The sequence below is a fragment of the Callorhinus ursinus genome, unplaced genomic scaffold, assembly GCF_003265705.2.
Source record: "Callorhinus ursinus isolate GAN/ISIS: 27379988/994484 unplaced genomic scaffold, GSC_fseal_2.0 scaffold1, whole genome shotgun sequence".
Lineage (NCBI taxonomy): Eukaryota > Metazoa > Chordata > Mammalia > Carnivora > Otariidae > Callorhinus > Callorhinus ursinus.
In genome coordinates, this window is record NW_027397063.1 from 105504459 (window position 1) to 105529633 (window position 25175).

At 49.8% G+C, this 25175-nt stretch overlaps 1 protein-coding gene and 1 long non-coding RNA gene across 5 annotated transcripts; one reads left to right on the plus strand and one right to left on the minus strand.

Annotated features, from left to right (window-relative positions):
• Positions 1–95: 95 nt before the first annotated feature.
• ZIC4 (Zic family member 4) lies at positions 96–20948 on the plus strand. 4 transcript variants are annotated; one of them, XM_073898788.1, is made up of 6 exons: positions 96–507; positions 2921–2997; positions 4368–4452; positions 10466–11083; positions 15682–16000; positions 18122–20948. In XM_073898788.1, coding segments are annotated over exons 3-6 (1008 nt in total). In that variant the 5' UTR covers positions 96–507; positions 2921–2997; positions 4368–4382; the 3' UTR covers positions 18123–20948. The 4 variants fall into 4 exon arrangements, with proteins under 4 accessions (XP_073754889.1, XP_073754886.1, XP_073754901.1 ...); XM_073898785.1 differs by lacking the exon at positions 2921–2997; XM_073898800.1 differs by lacking the exons at positions 96–507; positions 2921–2997 and adding an exon at positions 810–1193.
• LOC141373856 (uncharacterized) lies at positions 10827–13597 on the minus strand. Its single transcript, XR_012380211.1, has 3 exons — positions 12378–13597; positions 11080–11168; positions 10827–10946 (listed from the first exon to the last, which is right to left on the minus strand). It is a non-coding gene; the product is annotated as an uncharacterized lncRNA (long non-coding RNA).
• Positions 20949–25175: the final 4227 nt, after the last annotated feature.

Consider the following 25175-nt stretch of genomic DNA (forward strand, 5'->3'; position numbering starts at 1 on the left):
AAAAAAAAAAAAAAACAAGGGAGGGGACCTGAGGGGGAACGGTAGCTGTTGGGAGGGGGAGCGGGAAAGTAATTCTTCAAAAAAGAAAAGTCAGTCTTCTCTCTCCAGTCTGTGGAAAATCCAAGGGGGACGTTGACAAGAGGGTATTTTTAGGAAACGCTTCCAAATATACAGGGTAAGAGTGAATGTGAGGAAAAAAAAAAAGTTGTGGGTTGTAGAAGTTATCAAGTGGGATTTGCGGCGCTCTCTGCAGGAAACGCAAGCGGCTCCAGTTCAAAGCCACATGCACCAACGTGACATATAAGCCATTAAAATATCATCCTGACGGCTCATTTCTGCTTCATCATACATTCCCTAACTGCTTCCCGAAAGCTGGAAAAGGAGAAATGAAGGATGACCGCCTCGCTGGAACCACAAAAGAGAGGCTTGGAGGGGTTTGTGGTTCCCCCTCGGCCACCCCAAAGTGATGTGCAGAAATGAGGCGATCCTGGCAACAGGTGGAGCAGGGTAAGTGCCTGAGTCCAGGGGGCAGATAGACGGGACCTGTACCGCCAGCTGCTGGGTAGCAAGCGCCCTTAGCGGGGCCATTGGCACCCAAACCCCACTGGGGAAAGAGGCCCCAACTAGACTTTCTCCCCATCCCCTCCCTCATTAGCCCCCCAACCGTGAGTATAGGCCCCACCCCATTGACACTGAGGGGAGGAGGGGGCCCTTCCGCGGAAGGGCAGCGCTGGGGATGAGGCCATCTTTTCTTCCCAGGGAGGGGGGGGCAAGGAGGACAAATGGGGCTCCCACTGGCACCCGGACCAAGAGCAGCTTGTTACCCACCTGCCTTTCCTCCCCTCCTTGTAAACTGCTTGGGTGCCCCACCGTGGGCAAAAGAAGGGGAGTCGTGGCGGAGAGCTTCCTTTGCTCCAAGTGAGAGGGACTCTCGCCAGGAGAGGGGCCCTGCAGGCAGCTTCTCTGCCCTGCCCCTGCGAGGATGACTGGGAAAGACTCGGCTTCCCCTTTCCAGGATCAGTGGAGCTAAGTTAGCCTGGCTGGCAGCAAGATGATGAGACTTCTCCGCCCCAACCTGACGGCAGATGCCGGCTGGGTTGGCCGCGGGGCCAGGATCCTCGCCCTCGCGGGTCCTGGTCCTGCCTCAGGAAGTTGACCGCCTGGATTCGCTCTCTGCGCGCGGCCGGCCATGGGTTCGGGACTCGGCTTTCTTTCTTCCAAATGCGAATGAGGGCTACGACTAGCTCTCTGAGGAGCAGGCCCCAGCAGCCTAGAATTCTGGCCACTACCTTAGACATCTAGGGACACAGGAAATTAGGGACAAGTGAGGCGGGAACAGAGTTGGGCTGCGAAAGAAAGCTAGGACTACCTCAAAGCCTTGACCGGAAAGTTTGGGGCTGATGAATGAGGTTGGTTGTCCGTAGGGACAGCTGGGAGCCAGTGAGGTCTTAGGAATGGAGAAGGGGCGTTGAAGGGCTTCACCTTGGTGGCCACTGTCTGCAGGAGACTCCCTTTGGATTCCAAGGTCATATTTCTACCCTCTTACGGACAACATCGTCCTCAGAAAGACGCAAAGCGAGGCACCAACTTCCTTTCCTCTATCTAGCTGCCGGCAGGTGGGGGTGGGGAGTGTTCAAAGGGAAGGTTAAGTGTCCGGGGCTGATCCTTCAGGCGACCCACTAATGCAGACTCTACTCTGGGTACACGAAGGTCACCCAGCCTTCAGCCCTGAGCCGGGAAACCTGAGCTAATCTCTCTAGGGAACAGAAGAATGAGGAAAGGCCGTCACACACCCCAGCCTTGCTGCCGGACTTCCTGGGGCTGGAGGGCCCAATGGAGGGGGGTCAGGGAGATGCTAGGGCAGCTGGCAACAACAGGCCGAGGGCAGAAGCGGGGCACCTTCTTGGTTTTTGCTTGAGAGCTCCCAGGCAGGCTGAAGGGCCCCTACTCTGCATCCGTTCCATCTGAGCTGTGGCTGAGAGGCCGGCGGGCCTTTGCCTGAGCGCCCGAGGGTTAATCAGTGTGGAGCAGTGTTGATGGCTCCGGACTGAAATCTCTGGTTTGGGAGGCAGGCTGTAGGTGACCTCTGACCTTGGGCAGGCCTGCATTGTTTAGGCAACTCCACAATGTACAGGCTTGGTGTTCCTCCAAAGAAAAATGGTGCGTTTTGCATGTACCCACGGGCCCACCTGCTTGGCTCTCCCCCAGAAAGATCAATTACCCCCCTTGGCTGGCACCCTTTCCTCTTTTCAAGGTGTGAGGAGGAAGGTAGATTCCAATAAGTCTCCAGGTTGTGCTCCTGACTCTTGATTAAATGGCCCCGGGAGTGTGAGGAGACAAATCAGCAGCAGTCATTTGAGGAAAACCTTGCCAAGCATTTTCAGAGCTTTTATATCTCTGGGTTGGTGGGGATCTCAGGTCCAGGGGCCCAGAGATTGCCCCCAAATTCTTTCATCCCTCCTTCAGTGAGATATCTGGCTTGCTAAGTGGATTCAGAGTTTGAACCAAAGGAGAAGATTTTTACCCTGTTTACCTACACCAGTCCGGTGTAGGAGCTACTACAGGGGAGATTACGGTGCCAGCCGCCGGCCCAGAGTCCAGCCTCTGCATTTGTTGGCATGCCTGTGGGTTTGTAATGCACAAAAGACTGCCAGGATCTGGGGGTAGAAGTGACCCAGGCCTCTTAGGCTGGGGTGGGGGGGCACTTTGGCAGCATTGTGGGTGGACGGGCCTCTCTAGAGAAACTCACACCCATTTCCCTCTGAGGCAAAAAAAAGTAAATTCTATTAGTTCCAACGAACCAGGACTTTTCCCGTGCCAGACATCCTGCCATGAGGAAATTTTAGAGCGAGGATGCCCAGCATGCCACCTTTCTGTAGGAATGTAAAGTTGGGCCTCCTTTCTTTCCTGATTTGTGCAGGAAGGAGCTTACTACTTTTGAGGACAGAAGCCTTTGGTTAGAAAGAATTGAAAATAAATAAAACCCTCTGGGAAAAGGTGAGTCTATTCCCCCACCCCCACCCCTCAAGCTTGGACCTAGAAAAGAAGAGAGAGGGAAGGGTGAAAACACACAAGCTAGTTCAAGCCCAGATTGGGGGTTGAGGGAGAGAGAAAGAGATCTTTGAGCATAGAGAATTGGAAAGCCTTTGAGATAGCAGAGCCCCATTTGGATTTGGCCTGTAGTTCAACAAGTTAAACAATCGCTTGTTCTGTGGGCTGGAGTGTCAAGACAGGCAGACGTCCTCATTGACAGAGGGCGTGCTGTGTTTGTCCAGCCTGAGACCTTTTCAATGACTGTTTGTCTTTCTGGGCCAAATCAAGGACTGGGGCTGGGTGGATCGCCTCTGGCTGTTCCACTGTCTTTAGCGTTGCCTGACAGATGCAAAGGTCCCCAGGATGGGTTTTAGGCTTTAAGATGGCTAAAGGCTTGGTAGCATTATCCACAAAGTGAATTTGATAAGGAATGCAAATATAACAGGGGCTTGGGAGGTATTTCTGACATTCTTAACCAAGAAATTGAGACAACCAGAACCATATGACAGAAATGATACTTTTTTTTCTATTCTGTCAATTTTTTAAAATGTTTTATTTATTTATTCATGAGAGTCAGAGAGAGAGAGACAGAGAGACAGAGAGGCAGAGGCAGAGGGAGAAGCAGGCTCCCCACGTAGCAGGGAGCCCGATGCGGGACTCGATCCCAGGACCCTGGGATCATGACCTGAGCCGAAGGCAGACGCTTAACCATCTGAGCCACACAGGCACCCCACTATTTTGGTCAATTTTATATTAACTTTAAAAAATCAACCAATGATGATTTCCAAATGGGTTTGGGGGTAGAAGCCATATGACGGTAAGGGTCCCATACCACTATGGGCAAGATCTACAAATTTACAAAGAAATTTCTCTCTTCTCAGTTCCAATACTTGTACCTCAATTTTTAACCTGCCAATGTCCCAGAGGACACCCAACCCTCCCCATTACATTTCACTAAACTCAGAAAACTTAAAGAAAATAATGGGAATTTCTCATACAATAAATTCAAATTCTAGAAGTTAGAGGTATTTGAATGCTGACTGGTGCTTAAGTTCTTTCTATAAGGGAAATCAACAAATGAGTTACGCCAAAAAAAAATCTAGTAGGGAAATGATTTTTAATATTTTTTACCACAAAGGATATATCATTTTGCAATAAATATGGGTAGTTCCCAGCAGAAGCCTTTTCTTTCACTTTTAAATTTGAAAATGGTCTAAGAAAGACTGAAAGACTCTTCAAACCAACACTGATAACATTCAGGCCACACAATCTTGCCATACAGACATGTATAAAATTGTTTAACTAGTGACTATCCCTCTTTTCTTCCCAAACAGGCTTAAAGTCAGAAAATGAGATACAAGACTTCCTTGGTGATGAGGAAAAGATTACGGCTTTATCGAAACTCCCTGAAAGAGTCTAGTAAGTTAAAATCCTCTTTTGAATATTGGTTTGCTGAAGTTATTTTTTTAAGTGGGAAGTTTTGTTTTGTCTTTTGGTTGTGTTGGGTTGTGAGCTTGTAGGTGTTTCTTGAGTTCCAGTGAAACTTAGAACAACACCTTGGTATTTGATGCATTTGCACACAAATCAGCGACACAACGTCCCACCAGCAGCCAGCTAATCCCCCTCAATGCCTACTCATCTGGACATTCTAGAATTAATATTTGACGACTCTCTCATTGAAACAACAACCCCTGACCTTCTGTAGTTCCACTGTCACATTATTCTATGACATATTCATCTTGAATTCATTTCCAGATGATTTGATTGGAATGAGGTTTGACATGTATTGGCTTCCATGAAAGGAGCAGACTTTGATCTTGGTGATGGGGTTTACATGATATGCATCATCTTTACCAGGGACACCAGCCTTCTGCAATGTGGCGGCAACTACGTTCCCACAATGTGGTGTCTGAACAGGGAGTGACTGACAGCCGCTCTGTCAGGAATACCTTCATTGTGAAGAATTTAATTTAATATTCCATTTAGAATAAGCATATGATTTAGGGTTGAGTGTTTTCCCTTCCAGGCGCTTCTAGTTTCCCTCATTTCAACTACACCACCAGCTGATGGTTGCCACCAAGGTATTCCCTTGTTGGAAGGAAAAGCAACCTTCTTAACAAAAGTTAAATGGACAACTCAGGAAATGGCTTTCTTCTATTATTTTGGGATAATCTGATGGCAGAATTCTCAAGAGAGATGTGCTTATTATGTAAATTCAGTTAATTCCTCGGTGCTGTTCTGGAAGATCCTTTGACCATGTTTCTTAATCTTTTGTCAAAAGATATTTAGCAGAAATATTGCTTGGAAATTAAATCTTATCCAAGTATATTTTATTTCCTACTCAGTTCCATTAATGATGATTAAAGCCCAAACTTCCATAGCAAAGGAGAGGAATAGCTTCCTTTATCTCCAAAATCCTAGATCTCATCTCCTTTGTACAGTTTGGGCTAGGACATATAGTGGGCTCCTGGGGCTAAAGTTATTTATTCATTTATTTATTTTTTCATAAGACTAGAGACAACCTCTCACCGCAGGAATCTAAAGTCTATCTGTGAATAGCCTATAAAGAGACTTGTCCCTTGTTTTGGGTGGTAACCTGGCTAGAAACAGGGAAGAAAAGACTGAACAAGTGACAGCAGATCTAGATGCAGAGCATTCAGACAACAAGGCTTGTTCTTGGCCAGGCTCTATGCAGTGGCCCTCAGTTCCTGGGATCCTGCCCTGAGCATAACCTGCAACAGATAATCATCATTTAGCATTGCTTAAAATATCAAAGTGGAAAAATAGCCCAGCTATTGATCTGAAACGTCCCCTATTTCTTTCTTTCTTTTCGAAGGAGAGAGGTCAGACATTCCCCAATTGGAGCCAGTAATGGGAGGAGCTGTGGCAGATGGTAGGGCCACCAAATGTCATATTTCTATATAACAGGACTGAAAGATCACTTTAGTGTATGCTGTTGCTTTGACCAGGTTGAGGTGAACAAAGATGCTTAGGGCAGGATTCTAGGCACTGGATGGATGTTTGGTGTCTGGTAGTGGAACTTGTTCCAAACAGGCCCCTACAAAAGCCTCCAGTGCTTCTTTGACTTCTACTGAAGATCTCTGGGCTGCAGAACATGTCTCTTTTTTTTTCTGCAAATCAAGCAGGAAAGTGAACTGAACAATGCTCTAACCCCAGCATGGTTAGAAATAGAATGCTCCAGCCAAGCATTTGGTATTGGGAGTCAGGGTGGTGAGATAACTTTCTGAAAGAGAGGAACATCACTCCTCAGCCTGCCCTATCAAGTCAATGAAATCTGGACTCTGCTACCTGGCACTGGAAGACTCAAAGAAACAGCTCTGAAAACTAAAATATGTCTCCTTGCCATCAGTGCCCCACCTGTCATCTACGGTTACTTGGATACTGCTTTGGGGCTTATTTCAGAGATATACTTTGAAGATCCTTATGTAATTACCCAGAGTTCCCTGTCTATAAATGTTAGTGGGTAAAATTGATTTTTTTTTCTTCCCTGTCTCTGTCCCTGGGAAAATGTCCCTCTGGGAGAATTCCTGGCCCCATTTATGTGTTTAGCCAACGTTTGAACCATGTGGCTCCAAGGAACTTGTAAGGATCAGGCAGCCTTAGTGACCTGCAGGTCAAGTAACCCATGGCTACTCAAGAAGCATCTACCCAGGATGGGTCCATATGTTTGTAGTACTTCAAGAGAATGCTGCATCTGGGAAGGAGCTCCATGGGGCCACGTTACTGTCAGTGAATTTGGCTGAATCAGACATATCTGCCCTTTCACTGTTGGCACAAAAAGCCACACACATGTTCAAAGTTTTTCAAGGGTAAATTTAGTATGAGTATGCAGCATACTAACACTCTACAAGTATAAAACCTCAGCTTCTTATCCCCAGAGTCTATAGAATCAGTGCTTAGAATTCAGGGGTCCACTAACTTGGAAGGGGAAAATTGCATCTTTATTCTCACCACCTTCTAATGAAAAGTTACAGTTTTTTTCTAATACATGTGTTGTTAACAAAAACAGGACTATTAGAGTTCACTGGCATCACAAGTCTTCCAAAAGGGTCCGTAGACTAAAACAACCTAAATACCCCTGTTCTCTGCTGTTATTCAAAGCTTTTGATGCAGGTGAGGTCACAGTGTATATATTAAGGGATCAATTTTTGTGCAAATCAGAGATTTAATGAAAGCAAAAGTGGATGATAAGTTTGACAAATATCCTAAACAGTAAGTTGTAGATCACAGAGATTCAGGTGGAAAGGAAAAAAATTTTATTGCTGGACTACTGCAGAAATATCCCTGCACTTAGGCCTGAATGCTACAGGAGGAGTTGACTAAGCTCTATGGTGAGAGATGGTTAGGAGAAACAGCTGGGCAAGGGATCCCAGGGGGGGACACACTCCTTTTGGGTTTGGGGGGTTTATTGTTTTTCTGGTTTTGGTTTTTGGGTTTTTTTGTTTGTTTGTGTTTGTTCATTTGTCTTTAGGAGGCCTTTATGGGTTCAGCCCAGACTTGCCTAGACAACTGCAACATTCAACAGACACCTGAGTTGGGGGAGGGGGAAACCTTGAAATTACTCTGAGACCGGGCCTGACCATCACTTTGAGGAAGGGAAAATAGGGCAGGGGACAGGAGAGGAGGCTTCTGTAAGCAGAAGGGTAAATCCCAGAAAGTGAGAGCATGGGAGAAGGTAAAAGCCAGGAAGGAGACAAATCCTCAAAGTCTAGTCTCAACACTAAGTAGAAGTCCTTGGTTTCCAGAGCAAAGGGATTTGGCTGTCAAAAGCTCTCCTTCAACTTTTTCTTTTCTTCTCTTCCATCCCTTGCCTTCCCTTCCCTTCTCTTTTCTTTTTTCTTTTTAATGCTAACGTATCATCTATTGGCTGCATTGCTTAAGCTCTTCCGGCCGGCCAGAGGAGCAGAAAGACCTGGACTTGTCAAAGCCCAGGGAAATTGTGGAAGTTAATCCCTCAATAAAATGCGGCCCCAGCCGGGAACAAAGCAGTAAATGAAGAAAGTCTCAAAGAATCTGCCAACCATTATAAATAAGTTAATTATTTTTAAAAAATTAAAAAGAAACCCCCTTTTACTGACTAGGAAATGTATAATAGTTCTTGGTGCTGGGGATGGGTGGGGCAGCTCAATCAACTCCCAGTCAGACTTCCTTGAAATCTGTCCCAACTTCTCACCTTTGCTAGGGATACAGGGTTTTTTACTCAATCCTTTAAAACTTCTCTTAAAAATCCAAGCCTTTCTTTGCTTTGGAGTCGCTTTCTATGGCCGCTAGGGAGGCCCAAGTACTTAAGTTGGCATTTTGGCTGCAGAGAGCAAGGCAGGCGTAAGGGCGAGCGGCCCTTTAAATCGCCAAGCTGTGCAGCCAGCCCTAGCCGGTCCGCGGCGCAAACAAAGGACACTCCCCCCTGTTCAAGCCCTACTAGACTTAGGCCAAAACGGAAAGGTTTTTTGTTTTTTGTTTTTTTTTTTTCCGCCGGCCAACCTCCACCCCAAAACGGTGGATCCTCAGCTCGGGAGGGCGTCGCGTGAGAGCAGGAGGTGGGCCCGCAGTCCCATGCACAGCCTGGGCGGGGAAACTTGGCGTCCACTCTTCTCAGAGCCCCGAGGGTTAGCAAGGAGAGAGGCAGAGACTCCGACCGCAGGCAACAAGTGGTGGGAGCTGAAAGTGGAAGGGATCCCAAGGTTCTTTCCCAGAGACTCGGTTTGCGGCAGGGTACAGAGCTCAAGACCACAAATTGACTCGGGGAGTGGAGTGAGGGAGGACTTGTTTCTCCTTGCGGCATGCCTCTCGCCTTTGTTTCTTTGGACAGCCGGCCCACGAGGCAAAGGGATTTGTGGCTGAGAGGATTCTTAGCCCCTCTTGGGAGGGTAGCGTGGGGTCGAGGCCAGACTCTCCCGGGCCATCACTGCCTCAGGCCCACTCTCGGGTTCTGGGCGGGATTCTTAGGTTCACGCGTCTCCGAGCGCGGGGGGCACTTGGGAGGGTCTGGCAAGGCCAAGTGGAAGGAATAGAGTGGGGAGGAGGAAAAGGGGAGGGAAGAATAAAGAATGCAAGGAAATGAGAGAGAGAAATGAAGGACAGAAGAAATCTCGGCGAAAGCGAGAAAATAGAGCTCAAGGGCTCCTAGGCTAGGAGTTTCTCTGCTCCTGGTCGCAGTCTGCAGTCCCTGGAAACAGGCCCCCGCCTCCTCTGGCTCCTGGGACAGACTGATGAAGCAGGCCTCCATCCCCGCGCGCTCTGTGCTGCCCTTCAGCCCGGGCAGGGCTGGATCTGCCCGTCTAAGAATCCAAAGCACAACACCCCCTCCCTAAAGTCGTGGTGAAAGAAGGTATAACCCAGCCCCGCTCACTTCCAGGAGCAGTGAGGCAGAGCAGATCTACTCAGCTTTCGAGAAAGGAGGGGGAGGGGGCTCAAGAGAAGAGAAAAGAATCCATGCCCGGGTCAGAGCGCATGAGCAGTAGAAGCAAGAAATGCTGGGGGTAGGGTGGGGTGAGGTGGAGAGGCGCGAGAGCAAGGGGGGGTAGAGAGAGAGAGAGAGAGAGAGAGAGAGTGTGTGTGTGTGTGTGTGTGTGTGTCCGCGTGCGGCGAGACCTGTCATTGCTGACGTCGGGCCGGGCTGCGGGCCAATAGGCGACCTAGGTGATTGTTCCTCTCCGCGGGCCCGGGCCGCGGCCCCGAATCTCTATTCACTTCCTCACGCGTCCTGCTGCTACCTCTGTAGTGTACAGGATTTCAAGTAGGCATTAAAGACCGGGAGGGGGGGGCCAGGACCCGAAACTTGAGGGGAGAAAAAAAAACTTTGCATAGTTTTTTGTGGTTGTTCTTTCCCCTCCCGGCTGTCAGGTGACTGGTGTGAACGGCCTGACCTAAGGGAGCTCTGGGGAGCCCGGGACGGGATGCAGCAGGCCGCGCTCTCCCAGCCGAGTTGGGCACTGAAACTAGTATATATGACCGGGGCGCTTCCGCACAACCACCACCACCAACATCACCATTTGCCTCACCTCCATTCCCCCGCAGGGCTCCGCGACCCTGATAGCCCCAGGGAGTTGGCTGCCAAAGCACGCTTGGGGAGCAGGTCGGACCCCCCTGGAGCAGAGCCCAGGGCCCCCCAGAAACCCACAGACTCAGCACTGCGCACCCTACAGCTCCTTCCACCTGTCCCGCAGCCTCCATCCTTCTCCCACTCATGGAGCGGCAGGGGGCTCTACCGAACTGTCGCCCAATCGGTCCGCAGCGGAGGCGCTTGGCCTCTCGCTGTCCATTCCGTTCGCGGCCGCCTCTGTCCGCCTCCCGGTCCCGGTGCTGACGGCAGAGGCCGTGGTGTGGCTGGGCTGGGCCTGCCCCCCGGGGCCTGATGGAATGCTCGGCCCACGCTGCCCGTTCTCACGCGCGCTATTTGTCTCGACAACAGGTAGCAGCTCCGGACACCATGGCCCCCAGCTTGCTGCCGCCTCCAGCCCCTCGGTGTTCCCGGGCCTTCCAGAGCAGCCGCCCCAGGCCTCCCCCAGCGGCACTTTGAACGGACTCCTGCGTCTGGGGTTCCCTGGAGACATGTATGCGCGACCGGAACCCTTTGCGCCGGGGCCCGTGGCCCGCAGCGACGCCCTGGCAGCTGCCGCGGCCCTGCACGGCTACGGGGGCATGAACCTGACCGTGAACCTCGCCGCGCCCCACGGTCCCGGCGCCTTCTTCCGCTACATGCGCCAGCCGATCAAACAGGAACTCATCTGCAAGTGGCTGGCAGCGGATAGCCCTGCGCCCCCGCGCCTCTGCTCCAAAACTTTCAGCACCATGCACGAGCTGGTCACGCACGTCACCGTGGAACACGTCGGCGGCCCGGAGCAGGCCAACCACATCTGCTTCTGGGAGGAGTGTCCGCGCCAGGGCAAGCCCTTTAAAGCCAAATACAAACTTGTAAATCACATCCGCGTGCACACGGGCGAGAAGCCCTTCCCCTGTCCTTTCCCGGGGTGTGGGAAGGTCTTTGCTAGATCAGAAAATCTCAAAATACACAAAAGAACTCACACAGGTCAGTATTCGGCACTCGTGCGGACCCTCTGGGGAAGCAGGCGGCCTCTTCTGGGCCCTCCGGGCTGGATTTCCTCAAGTTCCATCTGGGAGGAGGGGGGATATCTTGGTGTTTCCATGAGCCAAGTCCATAAAATACTAATTATGCCCTTCTATGTTAGAATCACAGAAGTTTCCTGAGGCTGTGTGTGGGGAGGATAGTGCGGGATTTTTGCTCTTGGGGAGGGGGCGAGTGTGAACGTGCTTGGGTCTCTGTGTGTGCAAATGTCTGTTCCCTGATCATCGAGTTTGATTTTCAGGTTTTTAAAATGTCACTGTTCCCCAAAGTCGTAAAGACATAGAACCAATTTGATTTTCCTGATCCTTTTGGAATCCTGTGGAAAGTACTCTTCGCTTGACAACCTGACCACCACCTGAACTGAGGGGTCAGGAGGCCCTTGTTGCCTTTAGGATTTAGGATCTCACGGGCTAACTTTGCCCCCGTTTTGGAGCCTTGGTGACCTGACACTTGGGACATTTGACAAACCCTTTTGCTTTAGCAGAGACCCAAGGAGACTCATCTGCCTTAAATGTCATTTACCGAGCTGTTAAGTGAAATAGGGACATGTGTCAACCACATCTGTTAGTTCTAGTTAACAGAAAGAGAAGGAGCCTGCTCAAGAGCATGCAAAGTTGAACTCCTCTGGCCAGAAGCATCTCTAATTAATGCAATTGCAAGGAGAAAGTTTTCACACTTCCCAGAACAGCCTGTTAAGTTACATTAATTAGTTTAGCAGCTGAGGTTGTACTCTCCCTAGCTAGGGTTTCCTCACCCAAACTCCCTGGAAGTTTAAGAAGTCAACATCTCCCATACTCTGTTTTGGGGGTTGAAGAAGGGGACTAGTGGGGAGAGAAGAGGGTGAAATAAGTTCCAGCTTGTGCCCCACTTCTCTTACTCTCTTGGCGCTCTACCTTACCTCTCTATTCTTGGTGGAAATATCAGCAAGCATTAGAGTCAAAGGACTCGCCCAGGCTGGCACTGCTGGGGAAATAAATTTGCAAATCCCGCTTTCTCCCCCAAACCCTGCAATCTCGGGGAAGGTGCCTGGCCATGACACTGGCACAGGCGGAGTCCAGACCAAAGTTCGCTCTTGGTCCTACTTTATTTCCATAGCATATCTAGAAACGTACAGTTTTCCCGAACTGTTTCCAGTACCCTTCCCTCATCCCTCCCTTCCCCCGCGCAAGCATTCGTTCCCCCTTCCCGCCCTCCGAGTTTTATCCCCGGGGGAGGGGAGAAGTGAGGCCCTGCTCACCTCCCACAGGGTCGCTACTCCAGGAGCTGACCGCCGGTACTGCGAAGATAGAAGCGCAGTCCTGAGCCAGAGAAGGAACTCATTTTTAATGACAGGGGTTTTTTATACAAACAAACTTTTACTGCTCTTTGCCGGCCTACTGTTTGAAGTCCATGAAGCAGAAAATGGTTAAATTCTTAGTGCAATCGACCTACAGCAGAGAAGCAAGTTCAGTGCGCCCAGGCTGGCTCAGGTTTGCGTCTATTCAGGACAGAATTCTAAGTGCGTTCTTTCCACTGGCGGTCCTGATTCATTATCGCTGGAGTTAAAAAAAAAAAAAAAAAATCTGAGCCTCGCCTGCTCCGGCGTTTCCTTCAAACCCCCCTCCTAAGTAATGAAAAGAGAGACAGAGAGAGAAACAAAAAACAAAATGTTTCTCAAATGGCAATAGACCTCACTACAAATTATTCATGAAGACAGTTCTCGATTCAACAGGAAAATAATTGCCTTTTCAAATATTAATGGCGTTTCATTTCCTCGAGTTGCGGAAGCGGTGAACAGGAGCTGATTTCTCAAGAGTTGAGATTCTCCCGGATCTGAATCCCGGGCCTGGCTTCGGAGGCAGCTGCCCCAAGCCCGTGCCGAAGGGTTTCACTTTGTGGCGGTCACAGCAATCCCGGAACAATGGTGCCGCCGCGAGGGAGACGCGGGCCAGCCGCGGCGCTCCAGCCCGACCCCGCCGCCTGCCCCCCTTCCCGGGACTCTCAACTGGGGGATCTCCCCATCTTCCCAGGCAGTCTATAGAAAGAGGCAGGGGCTGGGATCCGAGGTAGAGAAGAGTCTGCGCCGGGACACAGATGCTAGGTAACCTGGCCCAGCCACAAGTGCGAGAAAATGGCGCTAGCGGAACTGCACCGCAGCTTCCGAACTTTGTCAGGCGGGCTTGGCGCAGGGCCGGGGAGGAGGCCTCTCCCGGCTGCTGAGCCTCTGGGAGGAGACTCCGGGCTTTTCCAAGACTTAGCCCCAGGCTCAGGCGGCTCCGGACCGGCTGCAGGGCCCTGGCCCAACCCTGCCTCTCCACATCCATCCACCCACCCAGGGCGCAACGCCCGGACCTGGTGGGAAGGGAGGGGGCGGGAGGCAGTGTATTGGGGGTGGGAGTGGGGGCGCGATGTTAGTCAAGGAGTCCAAGGAACCTCCTGCAGCTAGGGAGAGGCCGGGAGGGCGCGGGATTGGGGGGGCGCGGCCTCACCTGGCATCCCTGGGGCCTCCGAACTTCCAAGCTGCCCGAATCGCCTTCAGTGCTCTGCTTTTTCCCTCTGCTCCTCGTCTGGGATGAAATCACTGTTTCTGTTTTACGTGAATGTCCAACGAGGTGCGCGCAAATGGGATAAGTGTGTGGGGGAATATTTTGGGGGGTGGGCAATCAACCTCAAATTCTATTCCTCTTCTGTGTTCTCAGCAAATCTTGTTTTCTTTTGCAGGCCCTGAAGTGCATGGTTCTTGTAAGTGATTTTAGAAAGAAAAGAAGGAAGGGAGAAAGAAAAGTTTTAGTTTTGCAGATGCCAAAAGGGATCAGAGGGGAGAAAACAAGGGGCAAATAGGGACACTAATGTTTCTGCATCTTTCTCGTTTATTGTTTTTGTTTTTAATAAAATGGTATCGGTGTGCCGAGAAATGGCAGATGCCAGCACCGCCCAGTGTTCCACTGTACTAGCAGTAGTCCTGCAGGGTCGCAGGACGCAGCGACCGGTCGGTGCCAGAACCCTGGGCTCCCAATCCGCAGCTGCACGGAGGCGAGGGTTGTGCGCAAACCTTTGACTCCGCCTGAGCTTCAGCCCGGCTCAGGACTAGAGGCTTTGTTTGTTCAAACCTGCCCCAAAGCACACGTCTTTCCTGGAAGCGGCGGGAGAAGCGACCACAAAGGCAACAGTCCTCCAGCCATGCATCTCTTTCTTAGCCAGACGCTTGGTAGCCTTTCTCTCAACCTAGGGCGCCCAGTGGCATCCATTTGTTTAAGACGCCTAGACACTTCCTCCCCACCTTTCCACAGCATCTGCAGTTCCAGCAGGAACCTGGGCTTCCAGGTTCTTGGGGTCCTTTCTACCCCTACATTTCAGCGAATCCAGCCGCCGGTGAGCCCCGGGATGGGGGCTCGGTCCTCGGCGAATATTTCCACCCTAACGCGCGCTCGCGCCTTCCCGCGGCTCTACAGGGCATCGCACCGCGGATCTGAGCCCCACGCGGGTCTACCCCGGCTGCCCGCTTGTCTTCCTGGCCTGGTCTTATCTAAGCCGCTGCGTTCATCCGGAAGCCGCCGAGCTCAAGGGTGCGATTACATGAGAGGCCTCGGATCCCGCTTTGCCCCGGCAAACCTTGCAGTGCCCGCCTCTCAGCTCAGACCTGCGAGGCCCGACCGCCGGGCGTGGGTGGTCTGGGGAGGCTATTCGACCTCTCAAGTCGTTTCGGACTGGGAGAGCCGGCTGCCCGCGGCAGTGTCTCCGGGAGGCCGCTGGAGCAGCGTAATAAAATATTATTGCCGGCGCGCGGAACTGGAGGGATCCCGGACTGTTTAGGCAAGATTTGAAGAATGCTGCTAAATGTTTGCCCTCAGGGGGTAAAAGGGAAGGGGGAGGGGGCTCCATTTCCCGTAAAAATCGCGTCTGAAGTGAATCATTGCTCAGAATACCTTTCCCTGCAGCACGAATCCACATTATGCATATACCGTGTGCATCGGCTGCGCAACTTTAAATTATTCCATCGCCTTGACGTTTGCACGAAACCTACTTTAGGAAACAATTTGCGCCATGTTGGGGTGTGTGCGAGGTGGACCGCTGGGTGGGCCATGGTGTGTGTGTGTGTGTGTGTGTGTGTGTGTGTGTGTGTGTGTGTGGTGGGGGGAGAGAGACATTCGACTAGAACCAGCAACTTTTAAATTGAGCCGATGCTAGCTCCTCACTCAACTCTATTCTCGGGCAAAGGTACTTCTTGGCTCCGAGGGGAGGAAATTGGGAGGAAAACAACCGGAGTGGATCAGGGTGGAAACTCGACTAACATGGAGTCTTTGTCGCTCCTCCTTCTTACCCTCCCCCACCACCCCCTGGCCCAGGCGGGAGAGGGGGAGGGGTGGCAGCGTGCTGGAGGAAGCTCGGGGAGCGTTCTGAGTGGGAGAAGGGGGTACTGGTCCTGAGATGCCAAAAGGAAAGAGGTTTCTGAAAATCTTCTGTGGGTCTTTTCCAAAAAATGAAAGAAATTGAGACGGGTGGTGAGGCCCAGCGGGGGCCACGACCCACGCACACTAATGTCTTTGCGTTGCCTCCACCAGGGGAGAAGCCTTTCAGGTGCGAGTTCGAGGGCTGCGAGAGGCGCTTCGCCAACAGCAGCGACCGCAAGAAGCACTCGCACGTGCACACGAGCGACAAGCCATACACGTGCAAAGTGCGCGGCTGTGACAAGTGCTACACGCACCCCAGCTCGCTGCGTAAGCACATGAAGGTGCACGGGCGCTCACCGCCGCCGCCTAGCTCTGGCTACGACTCGGCCACGCCGTCTGCCCTCGTGTCGCCCTCGTCGGACTTCGGCCGCGAGCCCCCGGTGGCCTCCTCGGCGGCGGTGGTGGCGCGTGGCGCGGACCTGAGCGAATGGTACGTGTGTCAAGGCGCGGGCCCCGCCGCAGCTGCCCCCGCCGCGCCCCCAAACCCCCAGACACCACCTGGCCCAGCCGCTGCTGCTGCCGCCGCCGCCGCCGCCGCCACCGCCGCCGCCGCCGCCGCCGCCTCCGGTATTAGGGCTGCTGCTGGGGTTGCCGCTTCCGGTACACAGACTGCTAGTCTAGGCGGGGTTACTGAGGCTTGAAGAGAGAGGGTGAGGAAGGAAGAAAGGAAGGGAGAGAGAAGGAGAAGGTAACCACTAAAGGTTGTTAGAGCTCATTTAAGGTGGTGATATAATGTCCATTATTTTAAAATATAAATATGGTTTCCATATTTATTCTACAATCACACCCAGCACCCTCCACCTACCCTGACACAGACGCCCTCAAGACTGGGTAGCGTGACCCCAGTGTTCCCGTAGAAAAAGTACAGAAAGAGACAGGGAGAATGAAAAAAAGGATACATTAGAAGAGTTTGTGTGCAAACTTGGCAGCTGCAGGCGGTGAAATTAAGATCACAAAGTCCTCTCCTGGTTCACAGAATGAGAAATGTTTTCAAGGCCTGGGCAGCTCAGATTGCCACGCATACTCCCTTCCCAACCCCCATTGGGAGCCTCCTCCAAAGTTCCAATCACCGAAGGTGGCAGAGGGAATTCCTGAGCCATTATCTTGCCTATTTCCTTCTACTTTTGCCTCCCTACATTACCCCCTCCTTCAGCTATCCTCTGAAACAAAAATGCACAAGTCAGATTCCAAATTTTCCAACTACTTTTTACAAAGGAGATAAAAGGGAGAGGGGTTTAAGCACCTAACCCTGGGCATCACATGCCACTCTCACAAGGACTGGCCCAACCACACAAATATATCTGTCTGCCTGTCTGTCTGCCCCGTACACATTTTATACTTGGGGTAGGGTATGAGTCCTAACAACAGAAAATGTAGACAAAAGACTGCTAGAAGGGCTTTTGGATTCACTAACCTGAAGATTCCCGGGACCAATCACCCTCTCCCCACCACCACCCCCCCGTAGAGGTGCTGCCTGTGGAATATTGTGGGTGCTTGGCGCTGGGGGTGCAGAGTGGGCCAATGGTGTCACTGAGCCAAGTCCTCCACAGTGAAGGGATTTGGCCTAGGCAACAGTGTCTGGATAAATCACATCAATTCTGTGATGATCTTTGTAAAAAATCTCACAAATGTTGGTCTTATTTTTAAAAAGCTGTGTGTATGTGGTGGGGAGTAGACAAGAGAGAGGAACTACAATAATAAATGTTTTAAAGGCAAACACCCAATGGATCTAGATTGAAATTGTATTCTATATGCTAGGTACCAAGTCCCCAGATAAAGAACCAGATGTTGGTGGCAGAGGAGAGCAAAGTCTTTGCAATTGTTGTCAAGCAGGGGAGAAATCAGGGCCTGTTTTCCAATCTACCACCCTTTGCAGGGAGGATGGGGCTGCCCCCAAATCCTTGCTAACATGAGGGAGGAGGGTAGAAAGAAAAAGAAGGGTGAAAAAGCTTTGGTAGCCCTATTCCAATCCCTTAAGAATTTAGACATAGGTAGGGCTGTGGAAGTCCCACCTAGGGGGAGCGCCCTAGACTGTCCAACAAACAAGCCCTGGTCCTGCCACTCTGCTGGGTATTCTTCTACACTCTTCTCTTCAGACACTATTAGACAATTCTCACTCCTGCCCTGCAGCTCCACTTTCATCAGATAAATGACGTCCTAACTGTAGTGGTATTGTTTCCATTACCCCTAATAAAAACCAGAATCTTCCAAAATATATCCTTAGCGAATCCATTCTTGAGAAAGTGGTACTGCAATCCCCCCCCCCCATACAATAGAGTCCAGAGGCCGCCAGGCCAAGGGCCGGCAATCTGCAGCAAACAACTCGTTCCCATCGGGAAACACCCGCCCCACCACCAAGGTGCAGAGGGCATTTGAAGAACTTGCTTCTTCTGACGTTTAAAAAATTCTCCCCTCTCCAAATAGGACTCATTTCTTTCTCTTCTATTTCTAGGCCCCGGTTTGCCTTCCACTCCTATCCAAAATAGTGAAATAAAATAAAAATGCTTGGTCGGCCACTAATAGCCTTTAATTTTTCATTTGCTTGTTACAGATGTCCACCGCGTTGCTCGCAAGGTAATCTCGCCCAACGCAGCTGAGCGCCCGCATCTAGCGCCTGCGACATCAAAGGGTCCGCGCACAAAGCAATGTTTCTTCGCCACGGTGCATCTTCATGGTAAGTTAGGATTTCTATGGCAATGGGCAAGTTGCACTGAAATCCTGAAAGGCCGAGCCTGGAGCCCGTCCAGGCTTTTCATTAAGGACATAATATTTACGTCTAACAGGCCTTTTTTCTTGTGTATACAAGTATATATTTTTGTTTGACGCGGACTAAATCATTTTCATTTAATTTCCGGTAAACAAAACCCACGCGAATGGGCACTTGTTCCCGATCATAATAAAAATGGATAATAATGTGAGGGAAGAAAAGGGCCGCTTGAATCGCCGCTCAGCCCCCTTTGTTTCTGCTTTCTGCGGTGATCAGAGGGCGCATTTGGGTTTGATGGCGAGTTTCTAAAGGCGAGGAAATGGTTTGTAAGAGGGGAAAGAAAAGGAGAAAGGTCTAATCAAGCTCGGGTTGTTCAAAGAGTCGGGTTTTGGGGTTGAAAGTGTGAGTTTGACGGTGCATCAGCATGCCGCGTTAGGCTCGCCATGGAAATGCGCGCGGGGAGCGGCCGCTTCAAAGGCGGCACACTTCACTGCAGACACTCTATTAAGATACATTTGCGCTGACCTTTGCTTTCACGCCATTTAATACTGTCACTGCGTTCTCCAGTATATACTTCCTCTTTGGGACCAGCCTCGCCCCCGTTTAGGGGTTCACCTCACACTCCTGTGGGGAGGGGTTGCTTTGGTGCCTGGGTCGCATTCAGGAAAGGGAGGAGCCGGACTCCGTACATCTTGCCTGCGCCCCAAAGAAGCTCCAGGGTCAAGAGTAAATAACTTTAGGGCAATCTCAGAAGCTTAACAAATGAGCATCCCCAGCTCAATTTTGTGCAAAGCGCCTCTCTGCAACTTGAGCAGGGTGGAGGCCTGAATTTGAAAGGGACTTGTGGAGGGGGCACCCTGGATGAATTTGCAGAGTTCAGACTGTGCCTTTAGGACATTTCCACTCCAGCCCCCAGAACAGCCCATTCTGCCCCTCTATCCCAGAAGTCTCTTGCAGCCCCCCCTCCCGAACACACACTTGTTTCTCCCTAGCATGGGGTATAGGATACCCTTCAGGCCTACTCTGGCCCTGGGCATGAACTCAAGAGCCCAAGGCCAAGGGGATAGGGAAGATGGCAGGAAAGTTAGAAGTCCATGTTCCCTTAATTGTCTTGTTGTTTATTTTATCCAAGTACCCCAGTGAATAGGGGAAAAATAAACACGGTGAAAAAAAAATCAAACAGTAGAGTCTTCTTTAGTGCCAGTCCTTGTGGTTGAATAAAAAGGATGGTCCGCTTTCTATTGAGCTGAGAAATCTTTGAAGTGGGAGTTATTATCTGAGACATTCCTGCTTGTCGTCCTAACAACGCTGATGAAACGTAAAAGGTTCTTTGTCAGCGATTTGTTCTCCTCTCTGTCAAACTCCCTCTGCCCGGTTAGTTTCAAACCGTTTCTAAAGAGATAAAATCAAACTTCTTTTTAAAAAAAAATACATGCACACTACACCAACTGATAACTTTAGGACTAAGTCCTACTAAGGAAAAAACAAAAGCGACACAGGCACATCAGGTCCAAGGTCTGTGAAGGTGCACAGATGTTGAGGGGCCCTTTACACTGGCTCTGGGACATGGGGGAAAGAATGCAGAGAAGGTGTAGGCAGAGGGTACATACCCCAAGCGCACAACTGTGTTCCTGCTTCTCACTGCCCTGGCCTGCACTCGTCAGTCCCAATCGGGGAACTTGAATGAGCCTCCTTTGGGGACTCCTTAAACTCCCAATATTCTTGCCAAGGATCCTTGGAACCTAAGGCTGCAGCCAAGCAATTGTTAATATTTCCTGACCCTTCAAAGACAATCCTCTTAAAAATAGACCCATTGTGTGTTTCTTCCCACTAGCAGCAAGCAATCAGCAAGCCCTTTCTGCCATTAGCACAAAGTAGAGGGGCTTGAGGGAGAGACATTTTTATAATTTCCCAGAATCTTGGCAATTGGAGTTAGGAAAGTTCAGTTTACAAGATAGTGTCCCCAAAGTGCATGCAAATACCCACCCCTCCCATCCACATATGCAGTTCTTCATTTAATATTGTGCCCTGGAAAGAAAATTTCACCCTGTCCGGCTTTCCCCAAACCTCCCGATGTGGTTTTAAAGGTGGTTTAAATAAACAAGGGTGTACCGGCCTCCCCACTCTGTGTGTGCTGAATAAATGATTTGTAAAGAAGTTTCCTCAAGCTGTAACCCATGCTGTTATTATAGTTGCTGCAAAATGTTGTCTCTTATATTGATTTTTATTTGTTTACTGGAGGTCCCCATATGTTTGTTTATATTGCTAATTTATGGGAAAATGTAATGATTGCAATGAATGTGAATTATACAGACAGGCAAATGTTTTGTAATCATAAATTCACACACACACACACACACACACACACACACACACAAAGCTTGACTGAAACCTTAGACTATTTGGTACATCTCCACCCACACTGTTTGTGATTTATCAGCTCTCCCCTTAGATCCTTAAATTATGAACTAACCTGAAAGGAAAAAAAAAAAGTTGTTTTGTATTTGATTGAAAGTGATTGTTCAGTGAAAAACATAGTTGAAAGCTGTGGCTTTAATCTTGCTGTAAATATGTAAAAATGAATTAAAATCTGTGTTTCTTTTTCCCTCCAAAGAGCGTGTGTACAAGGAGCTCCATTTTGCTGTTTTCTTTGGTAATAAATGTTGTGATGTTTCCCTTTCTCTTTTGAATTCGAGTGTCCTGTTATTGCTTCATCATCTAGGGAACGATTTGGGACCCTCCTGAAGCCTCCAGTCCCCTGCCTTCCCTCAGGGTTTACAGAAACACCTCTGAAGCCTGGTTGTTCCGGGCAGCAAAACCGAGGGACCCACTAAGGAGACCATTGTGAAGGAGGCCTCCCTCGTCCCCAGTTTCATTCACCTCAGTAACACTGACATTCATGAACCAATTTACATTACAGAAGGGGGAAAATTAACCCGTGTCTCAATGTCTTCCTGGAAAGGTAGTCTTCCCACTGCTCGGACAGGGCGCACCCTCTCACAAACCACCTTTGACTTCTCCCAGACAAAAGCCTAGTAGTTGTCGGGAATAAACACAGGCAAAGAAAAAAGGGTGAGCTGGCGTCAAGCCCTGCTTAAGTCCTGATGGGTACCTCGGGCACAGTTGCCCGCAGGAGTCTTCCTAGCTGGATCCCACTCCCTCCCGGAGTAGCGGATCCTCAGACAAGGGTCCCTTCAGAGTGCTGCAAAAGGCCAAGCCATTAGACTGGCCACAGCCCACAGTGACTCTTCCTGGAGCCTGACTAGGATCCTCAGTGGGTTTTAGCGTTGGGTGCGGAAGCCCTCTTTGGTCCTGCTGCTAGAGAAATTATTTCAGATGTATCCGAACCTCTTGAAACGTCAGAGCCTTCCTACCACCTCCACTGAGCTCACTGAGCTTCCAGGGTTCCCGCGACGCCTGGCCCCCCCCCACCCCACCCCACCCCACCCCACCCCCTACAGCGTAGGCGCCTCGTCCACAAACACGCTGCCTGGCCTCTTTCAACTAGTCCCGGTGGGTCCGGCTAAGGGTGGGGGCTGCACTAAGTGGGAGGGTCACAGCTGTTGGGGTTGGAGTGCTAGGTAGCCTTAGAGAACACCTTGGAGAAGCAGCTCTTGGGGCAAAGGCTGCAGTCCTGAGAAAGTTGGGGGAAGGACCCAACTTTTCACGCAAAGGCGAGAGGGCGACGCGCGAGTGTGAAAAGAGCGGCCGCAAGGGGAAGGCCCCAGGGGCTGCCAAGACCTGTCCGAATCGCTAGGAACCGCGAGGGAGGAGGGCCATAGGATATTAGTACTGGGATTTGCGCCCCCTCCCGTCCCTCTCGAGGAAAGGTCCCCCTCCTGCGGCTCAGGGACAAGTTAGAGGGGCCTCTATTGCTGCTTCAGTCCCCCTCCTACCCGGCCTCCTTGAGAGAGCACTCATTAAAGCCCTTTCACCGACAGGCACTGTGCTGGGGAGCAGGTGGGGATTGGGAAGGAACCCCTAGCTCACCGCTGCGCTCCGTCCGTGCAAAGAGAGAGCCCAAACCCCCAGGCTTTCACCCGCCCTCCGCATCCGTCTCAGGATAGCGTTGTGCCGCGAGGGCGCCAGGGAATTTCGGCTCAAACCACTCCTGGGAGTGGAGGGAGAAGAGAGTGTGAGGAGGGATGGCTGTCTTGGCATCCAGTGCTAGTCGTGCTCTGGGACATTTCAGCGCCCCTGACGCTGGGAGAGCTCAGGCTTCTTTCCAAACACCATTATTTATCGGCAGAATGTTGAATGGTGTAACCTTTGGCGGAGGGTTGAATTCACCGGTCCCCAAAGACCCTTGGCTAGCCTCACCCTAGAGACAAACTCACGTGTCTTCTGGGGGTTACCCTCCTCCCACCGCGGAGTGGCAGCGCCAAGGACGGTTTGGGGGTATCTTAGCCTGCTAATGATTTCCATCGAGCGTTTCCTCCTCTGTCGTCCAAGTCAGAGCACCAGGTAAAAACTAACGGTGTGGTGGGAAGACTTTGGCTAGGAGCCAGTCTCTCAGGCTTGTCCACCTATAGCCCCCTCTGCCCCTGGATAAATGATGAAACCTCCTTGTGCTTCAGTTTCCTCATCTGGTAAAATAGAATTTAAAATAATCTCTTTCACAAACTTCTTTCGAGCATTAAATAAGATAATCCTTGAAACATTTAACATTTACATGTTGTTAAGTGCTTGCTCTTAACGTGATTATGACTTATACGACTCCAACTTCATCTTTCAGACACATCCCATAGTTCCTCCCAGAATTAGATCTCCAGACCTTACTAGAAAATGTGGTACCACCTGGGGCTTCAAGCTCCATAGCAGGGCATACCTCTCCAGGCAGCCCCAAGGCTAGATGAGTGTTCTGAAACCACGTGAGTTAATGTTCTCAGAGAGTTCCAGAGCCTGGTGCTGTGGGGCACCAAGATAGAGATGTGATTTATTTCTAAAAGGCCAAAGAAAAATTAGAGGGAATCAGTTTATTTCAGTGTGGGTCCAAGCTGGAGAAACTCAATCGTCTTAATATCACCCCCATGACTTAAGACACTGGCACTGCAGTAAACTGCAGTATGGCCTGCCCTGCCCAGAGGTTCATTTATTTTTGTCATAAGTCTCTGCAGCTAGTGTGAGGTAGGTGTTGGGTTTTTTAAGACCTGGGTGTGAAGGTAGGGAATATGCGAGTGGGGGGTGAGGGTGACCCAGGACTGAGCGTTTGGACAAAAGTCACACAAAAGCACATTTTTTCCCAGGAAGGTGTCAGAAGTTTTTTGTTTGTTTGTTTGTTTTTAAGATTTTTACTTTTAAGTAATCTCTACACTCAAGGTGGGACTCAAACTCACATCCCCAAGATCAAGAGTTGCATGCTCTACCTACTGAGTCACCCAGTGCCCCAGAACCTTTTTTTTATGATCATAGTTTTCTTGTGCTGAATTTTCATTCTGGGAAAATTAATAACGTCTTGGTCATCAGGTGACCATAATAACATGTTCCACTTGTCACGAACTTCTTGTCTGGGCATCAGGACAGCACTGCTTTTTTTGCCCAAATATCTTCAATAAGGAAAATGTTTGAGAGTTTTCTAGGAACTTGATAAAGTTCAGATCCGAAAACCATTCAGGATAAAAGAAATTCATTAGACAATTAGGAGAGGTCTTGGGGTTTGCCTCTGAATCTTCCAGTAGCCTTGCAAATATCCAAAACAGCTGCATAGAAAAAAAGAAAAAGAAAAAAAAATACCTCAGGATGCAAGTTAATCAAATGTAAATATGACCAGGGAGATGGATTGGAAACTTGTCTTGCTTTTTTGGCTTCTTTAGATCCAGTGAGACTCTATATGAGCCAACATGCAGGGCAAGAATATTGATCAATTCAAAACAAGTCAGGCAGGGCTGTACGTGGTTCTGAACCTCATAATGAATGGGCAGCTTTGGGAAATGTTTGCAGAGGGAAGAAACCAAAATTGGGTAAATTTCTATGGTTTTGGCTGTACCATGCAGTTGTAGAATAATGGCGAAAAGAGAGGGTAACCCCCCCAGCAATATTATCAGATGATTTATGCAAAGTATCAGAAGGATGACCCAGTTTTTTCTTGTTTGTGGCTGACGGCTGGCCCATGTAACATCAGATTAGCCAGATGAAGATAGTGTTCCTTGCCAGAACTGGAGAGAAAATGCAGACAGCTCAAGCTCCTTGGCTTCAGCTTCTGCAAGGTTTTGCTCAGGGTTTAATGGAGGTCTCTGGCTTTTGCACTCATCAATGTATTCAGTAAGTGTTAAAAAGATGCACCCCACATATTAGTGAAAAGTGTTTCGCCTGAAATGTGCATATTTCTAAGTCATGAGTAATAGTCATCTGCCCCCGAAAGGTTTGCTTATGTATTTCCTCTGAGAGAAATGAAGAAGGTTGCCTAATGCATCATGCACATAAGCAATTCTCAATCACACTGCAGCAACTTTCACCTGAGAAAATTTAAGTGTTTCAAACATGTTATAAAAATTTCCCCTACATTTTCTGCCAGTGCATTTAATAAGCAAGGAATCCATAGTCAAATGTTTTCTATCATTCAAAAAATCTGCCAATTAAAAAAAAAACTGTTGTAGAAAAACAGAGCTTCCTTTAACTGTGAAATATCATTTCATTGTAAAAAGTTAAAAAAGGAGCGGTAATCCAACTTCCGGATACTGTTCTGAATTATTTCACCAGACCCTTTTAAAAGGGGATTAGTAAGGCTTTGGGAGCAAAATCCTTCTGTTTTATTCAATCTCTGATTTTATGTTATAATTACTGGTTGTAAAGACTCTGGAATTAGTATGCAGGCACCGTTAGGACACGATGCAGGTGCTATTCTAATGGTTCAGCTTTTTAATTAAGAAAAGAGGTAAGAAAATTGAATCATAAAAAC

What these genes read in the sequence shown, in the direction of transcription:
- ZIC4 (XM_073898788.1), top strand. Translation starts at nt 4,383, where the DNA reads ATGAGATACAAGACTTCCTTGGTGATGAGGAAAAGATTACGGCTTTAT. An exon ending in AAACTCCCTGAAAGAGTCTA is followed by an intron (nt 4,453 to 10,465) that starts GTAAGTTAAAAT and finishes TCTCGACAACAG; the next exon opens with GTAGCAGCTCCGGACACCAT. An exon ending in ACACAAAAGAACTCACACAG is followed by an intron (nt 11,084 to 15,681) that starts GTCAGTATTCGG and finishes TGCCTCCACCAG; the next exon opens with GGGAGAAGCCTTTCAGGTGC.